Source organism: Melopsittacus undulatus, chromosome 2 (assembly GCF_012275295.1).
Source record: "Melopsittacus undulatus isolate bMelUnd1 chromosome 2, bMelUnd1.mat.Z, whole genome shotgun sequence".
In the NCBI taxonomy this organism is placed as follows: domain Eukaryota; kingdom Metazoa; phylum Chordata; class Aves; order Psittaciformes; family Psittaculidae; genus Melopsittacus; species Melopsittacus undulatus.
The window spans coordinates 102,102,920-102,115,721 of record NC_047528.1 but is presented as its reverse complement, the minus strand read 5'-3'; the positions used below and the strand labels follow the sequence as shown (position 1 = coordinate 102,115,721).

Below are 12,802 nucleotides of genomic sequence, written 5' to 3'. Positions count from 1 at the left end.
TAGTGCACCCCATGACTATCCCCCAAATACTACTATCTGTATTAAATGCCCAGTGTGTCAGTCACTTTATGAAGACTAATCAATATGTTCCTCTTCAGACAGTCCAAGTTGTTTTCTCAGCTAAGAGTATTGTTCAACATCAGTGAAAACAGCTTCTTGCAGCCAAGACCAACCAACACATCAATGTACAAAGCAGTTCCCTGTGTCTCCCACAGTTAATGCAGTTATGCTGTACTGCATGTGGGCTATGGGAAAATTGAGCCTCACAGTAATGCTGAAAGCCTGAAGCTTACAGGAAAGGTGAAATGTCAATAAATGCCAGAGATAAAAGGCATTGCATTTCAAAGGAAATGCTGGGATGGCACCTTCTCACCTGCTGCTCTAGAGCCACATCAGCAGAGGGAGTTGCCTCTAAAAATTTATACATACATGTAAATATATATTTAAATAGTGCTGCTAAGCACAGCTATTAGGGTGGGGTTACATGGAAAAACCTGGCACACCTTTCTCTAGTGTTTCCTGAGCAGCTTACCAGAAGCCAAGCATTCATAAAAAGATTTCCAGGTAATACCACAAGTCTATGTGACTCAGTACCTTGGAAATCAGAGTGGTGAAAACCTGTTACATCAATGTTCAGATGCCAGAAAGGGACTCTTCATCAGGGACTGCAGCAATAGGACAAGAGTAATGGGTTTAAACTTAGAACAGGGGAAGCTCAGGTTAGATGTAAGGAAGAAGTTCTTTACTGTGAGAGGGGTAAGGCACTGGGCCTGTGGACCTGTCGAGAGAGGAGCCCACACTGGAGCAGGTATGCTGGCAGGACTGGTGACCCCACAGGGACCCACACTAGATCAGTCTTTTCCTGAAGGACTGACTCCATGCTGAAGCAGTTTGTGAAGAAGTGCAGCCTGTGAGAAGGACTAACACTGGAGAAGTTCATGCAGAACTGTCTCCTGTGGGAGGGACCCTGCGCTGGAGCAGGGAAAGAGTGTGAGGAGTCCTCCCCTGAGGAGAAGGAGCAGCAGAGACAACCTGTGATGTACTGAGAGCAGCCCCCATTCCCTGGGCCCTTGTTGCTGCTGGGGCTGGGGAGGTAGAGAATTCATGAGTTAAGCCCAGGAAGAAGGGATGTGTGTAAGGTGTTTCAATATTCAATTTTATTTGTCATTATCCTACTCAGACTTGATTGGTAATAAATGAAATAGAATTTTTTCCCCAAAGTTGAGTCTGTTTTGCCGATGATGGTGATTGGCGAGTGATCTCCCACTGTCCTTATCTTGTGATAGTGGCTTTGGTGAGCACTTAGCACCCAGCCAAGGTCAACCCACCTCAGCTGACTAATACTGCTTGGATGGGAAATTGAATTTGATTCAGAATTTGAAGTTTGATTATGCTTTCAAAGTCCAGTGCCCTTAACACACACACACAAACACACACACTCAAAATTATTGGCTGCCTTCAGATAACCCATAAAGCATCTAACATTAGTACGTGAACTTGTCAAGTGTATAAAGTTAACGAATAAATCAAGTATTCCTGATGAATTGTACATGAATACAGTCATAAATACAGTCAAACAAATTAGTCAGACCAGCTTTTAATCTCTGTCAAGCTCAGGAAGTCCAAGTGGACCAACTCAAACAGGAATTCTAGCACAAGTGGGCTATTGCTGAGCTGTGTTCTCTCCTTTGTCCCCCTTCTCTATATTCAAGTGTACTCAGTTACAATCGTAAGCCTGTGCCCACAGTAACACAGATTCTGCTGACAATGATAAGCAGGGAGAGGAATGGTTTATGCTAGCATAAAAAAATTGAATATAATATCACAGAAAACTGACATGTTAAATTGAGTGCCCTGGGTTTAGCAGTAGCAGTAATTTTTTTCTCCTTCTTAGTAGCTGGTGCAGTGCTGTGCTTTTGACTTTCGGCCTGGGAACAGCTCTGATAACACTGATGTTTTTAGTTACTGCTCAAACATTTAGACTGACCAAGGACTTTGTGAGCCTCATGCTCTGCCAGCGAGGAGGGGAAGCTGGGAGGAAGCAGAGACAGGACACCTGATCCAAACTAGCCAAAGAGGTATTCCATACCACAGCACGTCATGCCCAGGATGTAACTGAGAGTTACCCAGAAGGGCTAGTTGACTGCGGGGTGGGACTAGGTATTGGTTGGTGCTCGGTCAGGCTGGGTATTATTGGTCGGTGGGTGGTATTGTATTCTCTTCCCTTGTTATTTCTTTTATCATTATTATTATAGATGGTAGCAGCAGTGATTTGTGTTAGTTATACTGTTCTTATCTCAACCCATGGGAATTACATTCTTTTGATTCTCCTTCCCATCCCTCGAGGAGCCAGGGTGGGGGAAGAAAAGGGGGGAAGTGAGAGAGCAGCTGTGTGATTTATGGCTGACTGGATTTAAACCACAACATTGAGATAAAGAATATGTAGCCAGGCTGGACTGTATTCAAAGATACTTAAGTTAAATAAACTGACCTGTACTTATTGTCAGACTGTTACTCCCAGATATTTTACCAACCCCACTTACGAAGTTTCTTTTTTATTTTTTTTCCTTTTTTTTTTTAATTAAAAAACTCCACTCACCCTAAAGGGTGAATAACACTCACTCTTTCCAAATCAACAAATTGGAAAGAAGAGAAATAAATTCAGATGTCCTTAAACAACATCAGGTGTGCTACAAGTGAAATATAACAGACTGAAATGTCTGGATGTCTAGTTTACAACCACCAGCACAATACTGATGAAAGTGAAAAACAGTAAAACCTCAGCTATAACAGTTGCTAAGGGATTGTATTTAGATGTTCAAGATCTACTTAAGAGTATAAATGGACCCTGATGCAATCACATGGTAACTCATCTCCACCATTTGAATGCAATCCCATTAGTCACTCAAACTATTGAACTATTGCCCTATTCATATGGTTACAAGAGCGTCTTAATCTCAAAGCCAAGCATTGCTTTACATATATTGTTTATGTGGTGAAATACTAAAATAAACATTTTCCTAGTCTATGAAAAAAAAAATAAATTTGTTAAATGGAAATATAGCTTTTAAAGGTCAGCAGGTTTGCATCTTACACATTCCACTGAAATACTGTTTCTCTCAAAAAGGAAAAAAGATGACCTCAACCTCAGTTTCTTTAGTACACACCCCCCGTAGTCAGCTGGGGAATGCAAATTATTTCCTTTGAGGTTATTTGGTAAAAGGAGAATGCAGAGGTCATGTTTTCCTGACTCAGAATTGTGTAAATGCATTTGTAAGAATTCACTGCTGTTGAGCAGAAGTCCTAAGAGTGCCCAGCAAGTAATCCTGAGGAAACAGGTTGAGTCAGTGTTCAGAGGTTACTTTGTGGATATACCCTTAGCCTGGAAACCCTTTTCCTACAGGCTATTCCACTGCAGTCAGTGACACTGTTCATTTCCAAAGAGTTTTGGAGAACTAGGACTTTACACAGTGAGAGCACCTAAGTTTGGAAAATGGTATTGTTTGGAAAGAAATCCTTTGTAGCTCACACTATGTATAGTTTTACATAAGGTGCACACAAATACAGCTATGTATACAGCAACCCATACATTTGGTGCTCATATAACCTAGTATTTGTTAAAATACTTCATAGCAGGTTCCCCCAGGAAATGCTTATGGGGAAATTCATTTCTCATTCTGCCAGAAAGGCTGAATTAAGCAGCAGCATTGCAGAACCACCCAATAATTCTGTATTATCAGAGAATGTTGTTAGGATTAATTCCCAAAGTGTTTCACATTTAAGTCACTGTATCTCAGATGAATGTGGATGTATAAAAGCTCTTCCTTACTACTGTAATTCATGCCCCAACAGTGCTATGCACAAAACCTGATAGATCTAGAGAGAACAAAGCATTGAAGTCATCATATTTGTGTTTATACTGCTGTCTATTAAATAGTAATAGTTCTCATTTTGCTTCAGTACTACCAAAATATATTACTTTTATTAAAATGAAGCATACTTCATGAACCATGAAACATATCTATATCTCAGAGAACCTACATTCATAATACCAATTACCTTACTTTTGAGGACAGACATTTCCATTTAAAAGGTACTATTCTGTACTGCAGGCATCACAACAGCCAAAATTATTACAGTGCTGAACTTGTGATATCAGGAAATTTATAATACAGCATTTGGCATTCTCTTTCAATCTCCAGAAAAAAATAATAGCCTTTATCAGCCAATTCTGTATGAATTTCCCCAGTTATCATACCCCTGATAGAACAGTTTGGGTTGGAAGCATTCTTAAAAGTTCATCTAGTTCCAGCCCCCCTCCCATAGGCAGGGACAACTTCCACTAGACCAGGCTGCTACAAACCCCTGTGTCCAACTTGGCCTTGAACATTTCCATGGATGGGGCAGCCACAGCTTCTCTGCTTCTCTGGGCAACCTGTTCCAGTGTCTCACCACCCTTGTAGTAAAGGAGTTCTTCCTAATATTTAACTAAATCTCCCCTCTTCCAGTTTAAAGCCATTACCCCTTGTCTAATCCCTACATGCCCTCATAAGAAATCCCTCTCCAGATTTCTTGCAGGCTGCCTGTAGTTACTGGAAGCTCCTCTAAGGTCTCCCCTGAGCCTTCTCTTCTACAAGCTGAACAAGCCCAAGTCTCTCTGTCTTCACAGGAGAGGTGATCCAGCCCACTGATTATCTTCAGGGCCCTCCTCTGGATGTGTTCTAACAGGTCCACATCCTTCTTATGTTGGGATTTACCCCCTTTCCTCACCCCCAAGAGTAAACCTGAACATCCTAGAAATAGACACTAAACACATTGGAAGGAAGGACTACAGTAGGTAAAGAAAAGCACATAAAAGGAAAACTGGGTATTAAAAACAATTATTTTGCTCATATGCCACCCAAGTTAATTAGAATGTGATCCTACCATTTGCCTTGAAGCAATAATCTTCCATTTGATCTCCTTGATTAAAAAAATACAGCCAAGCTCAGCATCATATGTGTTCAACTCTATTAAGAATTCTCACATTAATGTGACATACGGCTGGCTGTCAGCCTGTTTGCTAGACTACAAACCTAAGAAGTCATTTGCATCATTTGGTCACAGGATTTCAGTATACTTTCCAACTTTACCATACTACCTCCAACAAAATAAAACAAAAACCCAAACCAAAATAAACCTCAATAATCACACACACACAAACCATCCAAAACTAAACAAAAAATATGGGCAGAAGCAGCTTCTAATCAAGAGATTTAAACAGTGTAATCTAATACATAGGAAGGAAGTTATCTAAGTCATGCTCCAATCTATGCCACACCCTGTTTATTCTCAAAAGGCCAGAAGAGTCTTTCCTGTATGCTTAGGTCTCCCTTATTTATAGGAAAAGGAAGCTGAGCACACATACAAACAAGGGCATGCAGCAGGCCAGCAAATGCAGCAGCACAGGGATATGCATAAGATTTCTTCTGCTTAGAAACAGTCACTGGTCTGCATATGCTTATCTCAAACATTATCTAGCTTACACTAATAATGATTCTGAAAAAGGACATCACACTGAACTTTTAAGGGGTGGTTTCACTTTCCTGATGCATGGAAAGATACTACAGGAAGATGGGACTGCATTCAGTTAGCAAACTCCTAATAAACTTACGAAAAGAAATCTCTAAGTTCAAGTTCTCTTACAGAAGAATTATTCTTGAATGCTAATGCTATGTATGTATAAAACCAAACTTACTTAAATCTTGGAATCAGTTACAGACATCAGATATTGCTTGGACACTGTCAATCAGATCTGGCTAATCTGAGCAATTTCAGGATAACACTACTAATTCCTTTTCAGATATTTAATATTTAAAATACAATTAACAGAAACAGTATCAAATAAACCATCTCACCTGTTGTCTTCATTGAAAAGTCCACAGTTCTGCAGTCTTGAAAGGGCTAAACGAAAGAACTGCTCTAGAAAGCAAATATGAAGAAGATTCATTAAAATGTTCAATGCTTTTTGATATAAAAATAAGCCTGCCACCCTGATTACAGCATTTTCAGATACAGCAGTTTTCACACACTGTGCATAAAAAACTCAGAATAAGAACACTTGTCATTTAGGGCCACAGGTCAGTCAACAATGCCAAAGAAAATCAGGTTTGCAAGAGCTCCTCTCTAGGAAGCTTTTCCTGCCCCAGCGCTCTCCTGTTAGAAAACAGCAGGAGATTTATATAAAAAAAATAAATCAATCAATCTGTAACAGTAAATAATCATTGGGAGAATTTCCAAGTCCTGCATTCCAGTTGACTTTGGCTTTTCTTCTACCCAACTTCAGCTGAAACAGAAGCAGCCTTGACCCAAGAGGTGATGCACAGCCAGAGGCAGTAACAGCATTTGCTATCTTGGGAGAAGACATCAATCCAGCCTGTGCCCATTGGCAAAGCTGGCTACAAGCACTTTCCCAGCTCTCTCATGGTGGGCAGGCACCTGCTGGACACTCAATGTGCCTCAAACTGAGAAGTGGCCTCAACTCGTTCTCAAACATACTTTTTCTCACTGCAGCTCCAGAGATGCAGAAAAACGCATCATCTTCCTTGTGTTGATGTAGGGCAAACAGAGTCTAAAACCCAGATCTGCACAGTACTAGGAAGGTACACAGTTCAGTATTAAAAAATTTGTGATTTGAGACTTACAACCCTTTCCAAAAGGATGACTAAGCCCCTTAGGGTCTCTGCCCCTGTTTACTATGCCCTGATCAACACAAGTAGCAGACATGAGCAAGCACACACAGGTACAGCACCTGTGCAATGGCAGGAATACCCCCTGCAGCCACAGTGACACCTCCCCTGGTGGTAAAAACTAGTCCAGTAAAAGGGAAAATTTGATTATATAACTGCCCCAACCTGGGGACTTATGCCTCAGTAGGACTCTTGATCCTGATCAGCTTAAGCGTGTTGATCAAACCCCATCATATTGACCCAGATAATACTTCACCTAGTAAGGTGCTAGCTGAGTATCTTTAGCACTTCAGTTCACACACAAACAAAAAGAAGCTGAATAAGCCCCATTCTTCCTCACCTCCACCTTTTTGGAGCTTCTCTGCTAAAAGGGGCAACCCCAACATGTTGCTTTATTTGTTAAAAACAGGAGGGTGACAGATCAGAGGGACTAAATGAAACCACTGAGTCACTGCTAGATGCCCCCAAAAGAATTTGTGTTGGTGAACAGGAAAGACCAGAGCCTGAGAGTCAGTGCCTTTACATGCCATTTAGGTATTTCTGTTTAAAACTGAGGTACATGGGAGAATACAAACCTGCTCTCTTTATTCCGTAAGGTAGTTCAAATTTATCACTCCCGTGGAACTCCGCCACTCTGATAAAATCATTAGCACACAGGAACGGGTATATTTTGTCAACACTAATGAAAGGAAAAAAAGTTTCAAAAATCCAGATTATGTATTTCAATTAGCCAGTAATTAATGCAATTTCTTTTTAAAAAAGCTTTCTTCATCCTACTGCAAGTATTATCAATTTTTAAAAGAAGAAAACTCATGAACACAGGGAAAGAAAGCAGATGACAAAAGGGAAAGATTTTGTATTGGAAAATACAGGTAGAGTGTGAAATAAAATTACACCCTCACTCTCTCTGCTACTGTAAGTTACAAAGTCATTAAAGTCACATGACTGAAAGCTTAAAACCTAAGAACATGTTTAAGAGAACATGTTACCCAGAAAGACAATGAATAACTTCAGGTTTGAAAAGTATGTAACAGAGGCAGCAAAGAAAATTAAACTATTATTATATACTGCAATTTACAGAACTGGACTTGAAACAAGGTGTTTTAACTTGGAAATACCATCTCCTGAAGACATCAGCTTATTTGAGATACATTCCCATTCCAAACAAGTGGCTATGTTCACATTAGTAAGTACTTTGCAGCACCCATACAGGAAAAAGTATGGAGTTCTCACATCCACATTCTACACATCTCAGTTTGGTTTTTGTGCTAGGCTAACTCCAGTAGGGTGCTGCAGATTGAACACTCCTTAGCAGCTGCAGCACAGCAGACGTGCTCCTGCAGTGCATCTTCTGGCTTAGCCAGATGTCCAAAAGGAGCCCAGACCACATGTGCCAAGGTCACCCTGTGATGAGAAGAGTGACACATGGGGATCACAAGGAGGACTGTCTCAAAAGCACATTCCTCCTGCAAACTAGAATATGATGGCATCATACCCTATAAGCATCAAGACAGAAAGAATGGGTCATTTCTTCAAAAGCCAGCAACCATAGACAAGGGTTCTCTCAGGGAAGGGTTCATGTTACCATACTTCCCAAGTCAAGTCAAATAAATGAACAGTAGACCTAATCCTGTCACATGCCATCATGCCCTTGGCTTTACCTTGGAGTTAAATAGTCACACACTCACTGAAATGGCTTACTGGAGTGATCCTGAATACTAGGTCTTATATTAAAGTGTTAACAAAGAAGCATACAGTCACAGCAAGAGAGCCTAGTGTGGATCATAAATACCTACAGCCAGCACATGACTTGTTTCTCTGTGAAGAATATTAATAGCTGTTAAAAAAACCCCTCCATGTCAGCTTTACAAAGCAAGTATCTCACTCTAAGACCTATGTATTCAGAAGATACTAACAGTAAAAAGGAAAAAAAAAAACCCAAAAACCCAACAAAATACCACAGCCCACACACCAAGAACTAGGCCATAGTTTAACTAAGCAAGACCAGCTAACTTTGAGACATGCACTGAACACCTGTATTAAATGTAATGCCTTGCTGTTCAGAAGCAGCTGGTAAGCTTAGACATAATAACTAAATAATGCATCTACTGTGAAGAGATTCTTATTTCTAGCTCTGGTTCCCTTCCAATAAATAATTCTGCCAGGTTAAAAATCCCTGCAACCTCCCCAGGCTATTACCAAAGTGCACAGACCAGCTCTTCAGCTTACACAAACTATCTCTGTAAAGGAGCTGTGGAAATATGCAAGAGATTCTGTTCCAGCTCTGCACCTTTGTTCTTGTTGCGCATCTGAGTCCATCCCTGCCCCCCTTGCTCAGCACCAGAGCTATACTGCTGAGCCTGACATGGAGACAGCCTGGCCACACTGGGGGAAGTAAGGAGCAAACTAGGACTACTTCACTGGAGCAGGCAGCTAACTAAGGCTCAAAGACCACAGGACTGTTTCGGGTAGAACAAACTTAAGATTGTTAACATAATAATAGCACTGCATCAAAGCCATGTTTTCTTGTACAGAAAAAAAAAGCAATGGTGTCTTTGCTTAGAGCTTTAAGACTCCCTCAGCCAGGACTTGGTCTAAACATTTTCTCAAGCTTCCCCAGGACCATACTCAATGTCTGCTCAAGCAAATCACAAAGCCAACAATATAGCCTGTCTGCTTCTGGTCCTGCAGTACTTTCTTGACCTCTCATTTAAGACTTGTGCTTCTAATAACAAAAACTCCTGTTATTTCCTCACAAACCTCTTGATGTACTTTTGTGACCAAACACCTCCTTCTTTTTGGGCTGAAGCTGTTCCTTTTTTCATATGATCACTTCTTTACATAGGCAACTTTCTATGAGCACACTAAAATGGAGATCACCTACACACAATTCAACGATACTATTAAAAGAACAAAAGCATGAATAAACTCAAATTTCATTAAAACTTCACTGAAGGGGAAGAAGCTTGTACCATTAAAGATTAGATTAATTTTTGCACATTTCATTCTCCACTTTCTAAATAAGTAAAGAGATTTTCTGATTCCTAGCTGCTACAGAAATATTTAACTATCAAAAATTCTTTGAAGTGCAGGGTTTTAATAACAGAATGACTGAGCTTCAGTCCTGGATGTAAGACTTTTTTACATCCAAAACATGGAGCAGAGGGAACCTAAGGCTTGTATTTCAATCATTATAATAGCTTCACTGTTAGAATATCATTAGCTAGAGTATCTGGACAGGATATATTTATTTATTCAGTACAAACACCAGCATTTTGAGCTAGTTGTGTGGTATTGCTCAGATGCCGTTCAGTGGCAAGATAAACAATTTGTGTTGCCACAACCAGGAAGAGTAACAATGAAAAAGCTGTACTTTCAGAGGTAAATCAAAATGTGAAATAGGCCAGAATATGTAAATAGCTCATTTCTACCTCAATCAGCACAGACTTTCCTTTTCCCTCTACTTCCCACAGAATACTCACTCCAGTAAAGATTCAAATGCTGGTTTCAGGAGACAAGTGTCCAGTGCGTTCCTTCTCTCCACAGCCGTAGGTGGCAGCCTGCAAAAGAAGAATTTCAAAGAAATAGCAGTTAACAGGAATTGGTAGCAGCAACAAGGTAGGGAACTTGGACAAGTCAAATTAATAAAAGCTGATTACTGAGTTAACATCACATTAAATTTTCATGATTGCCATTGTATCATAAAGATGGATTTTTATCATTGCAGCATACAATTACTAGCAAAGGCTTTTATCTCATGGCACTGTTCCAAAGGGTCTGCAACCTCCCTTCTCAGTAACTATCAAAGCATCCATAACCAGGTGAGATTTCAGACCTATCTGCAGAGAAGCAGGACACCTGGGCTGAATCAATCCTGCAGCCATACCAGATAGCATTGCCAGTACTCCTCAGAGAAGAGTCTCATTTAGAGTGGGGAACAGCGAGAGTACCACATAGGGTGCTTCAAGGAAAGTGAGATTCTTTGGGCTTAAGTCATTCCTCTCATAAGGCTAAGACATTTCTAAGAACATTCCCACCTTGGTGATTTAGCCCAGTTAATAACAAATACAAAGCCCAGAAGGGAGGACAAAGTTCAGTGTGAGCAATGGGTGCATCTGGACTGCATTAAAAAGAGAAGGATGAAACCACCACATTAGAACCACAAGCCAAACAGACCATTAAGGTTAATTGCTTTTCATAACCCCAAGTTGTCATGTGAATACTGACACTAAAAAAGCACCCTGTGAACGTATCAGCTGGCCAGCTCGTTGCTTTTAGCATAAGCCTGACAGATGGCATTTTGCAGGATGGCTTCAGAAAGAAGAGCCTGGCTTTTAAATTTTAGCATAGGCACTTATTAGTCCCAGAAACCTAATTGCAAGAATTTACTAGCACAAGATCTGCTTATACATGCAGTTGTGCATCACAAGTTAACGACACCTCTGACTTACTAAATTTAAAGCACAATAGCTGCCCTTGTAGCTCTGCTCATTTTATTCAGGTATAACTCAGAATTGCAGAAATTTGGAAGTTATAAACAAATGCCCTTCCATCAATTCACTGCTTGTTACAGACAATCAGTGTAAATGGCCATAAATATTAACTGAACACTGGAAACATGACATGGACAAACTCCCTTTGCCAGACATGTTACAATTGTGTTCATGACAGAAACAGCCAACAGACAATAACCAGTACAATAACCAGATGAATGGTGAGCCTACAGACAAAAGCTACTGATTTTAGTCTCAATGCCTCCCACTTGCCCAAAAGACAATCAAGCAACCAAAAAAACCAAAAAATCCCACCACAAAAATACTCAACTGCTGAACTTACTGGGTAACTCCACTAGTCTCATAGGAAGGAGAAGCCCTCACAGAAGAAGTCTGTCCATAAAAGCTAATCCTGCAAAAAGGGAAATGTCACAACACTGTGGTTTACTTTAAACAGAAACCACAATAGAAAGCCACTCTATCAATTGTATGCTATAAGAAAGACAAATAGAGTCACATAAGTCACTACCTTTAAAAGCTAGCACTATTATCTTCATAACACAAACACACTGCTCAGTCCTGGTCACAGCTATGAAAAAGGCAATGGAAACTCAACTTATTCAGTAACTATGCTGAATTTTAGATCCCAAGACACCTGTCCCAAGGAGCCTGGAGACAATGAAGGTTCACTTCTCACAAGGATGTCACTTTGGCTTGACAAATTTCAGCTTTTCAAAAGGTACCCACTACAACTACAGTTATTCCCATGTGTGGAGCAAGCCTCTCCCATGACATTTATCAGACACCTAAAGAAACAAGCTAACAGTAAGCACGTGTGGGGTGGCAGGAGTTACAGACAAGACACACAAATAGGATATCTCTTTTCACCGAAACACCTATTTTCCTGAAACTCAGAGGGGCTATCCCTATCTCTGAGGTCCTGATCTCTCCACACAACCAGGCTCAAATCAACCACTAGGTTTAAAAGTGACATGAGAGAAGGTCAACACGACAGAATAAATCACAGTACAAAACAAAACAACCACAAAACAAAACACAGCAGTATTCACTTCTGCTGATCACTATTAAGCAGCTCTTCAGCAACACAGCAACTGCCAGCCACATCTCTTACAGCCATGAGGGTGTTTGCACTGTAATTGAACAAAGCATCACCATACCAGTAGAGGTTATTTCTCCACAGATTTCCATGCAGTATACCATACATAACAGCAGCAGCCAGGATAAAAAACAGAAGAATTCGTTTCATGACTGGTAGACCTGAAATGTAAGAAGAACAAGACATTTAAATCCAAGTCATGCTATTAACATGAGCTTTTATAAAGCATCTTGAAACCTATGAAAGGAAATCATCATTATTATAAGCATTTATCACCACCACAAATTTGACAGGGGAGCACTCTGGTTTGATTTATCATACAAAGTCACAGTGACAGGAGCTGAACGCTGTTTTGCACCTACAACACATGCATACTCTGCACAGAAGCATTGAGCAGGTCTCACAGTAGGTTCTTTCTGAAGGCACAGGAAGAAGATGGGCTCTTCCAGAAGCCTATCAGAGTA

General features: G+C 40.4%; 1 protein-coding gene across 8 annotated transcripts in view; it reads right to left on the bottom strand.

Moving 5' to 3' along the window:
• The window catches only part of ST3GAL6 (ST3 beta-galactoside alpha-2,3-sialyltransferase 6), a 76,957-nt gene that overhangs the window by 14,883 nt on the left and 49,272 nt on the right, over nucleotides 1-12,802 (bottom strand). For 7 of the 8 annotated variants that reach the window (XM_031051261.2, XM_031051260.2, XM_005151593.4 and 4 more), the window contains 5 exons: nucleotides 12,400-12,499; nucleotides 11,565-11,633; nucleotides 10,211-10,288; nucleotides 7,304-7,407; nucleotides 5,898-5,961 (listed from right to left, as the gene is read on the bottom strand). In XM_031051261.2, the coding sequence (XP_030907121.1) occupies nucleotides 5,898-5,961; nucleotides 7,304-7,407; nucleotides 10,211-10,288; nucleotides 11,565-11,633; nucleotides 12,400-12,488 (404 nt within the window). In that variant the 5' untranslated portion in view covers nucleotides 12,489-12,499. The remainder of the gene's footprint in view (nucleotides 1-5,897; nucleotides 5,962-7,303; nucleotides 7,408-10,210; nucleotides 10,289-11,564; nucleotides 11,634-12,399; nucleotides 12,500-12,802) is intronic. The other variant, XM_005151594.4, reaches the window with a different exon arrangement.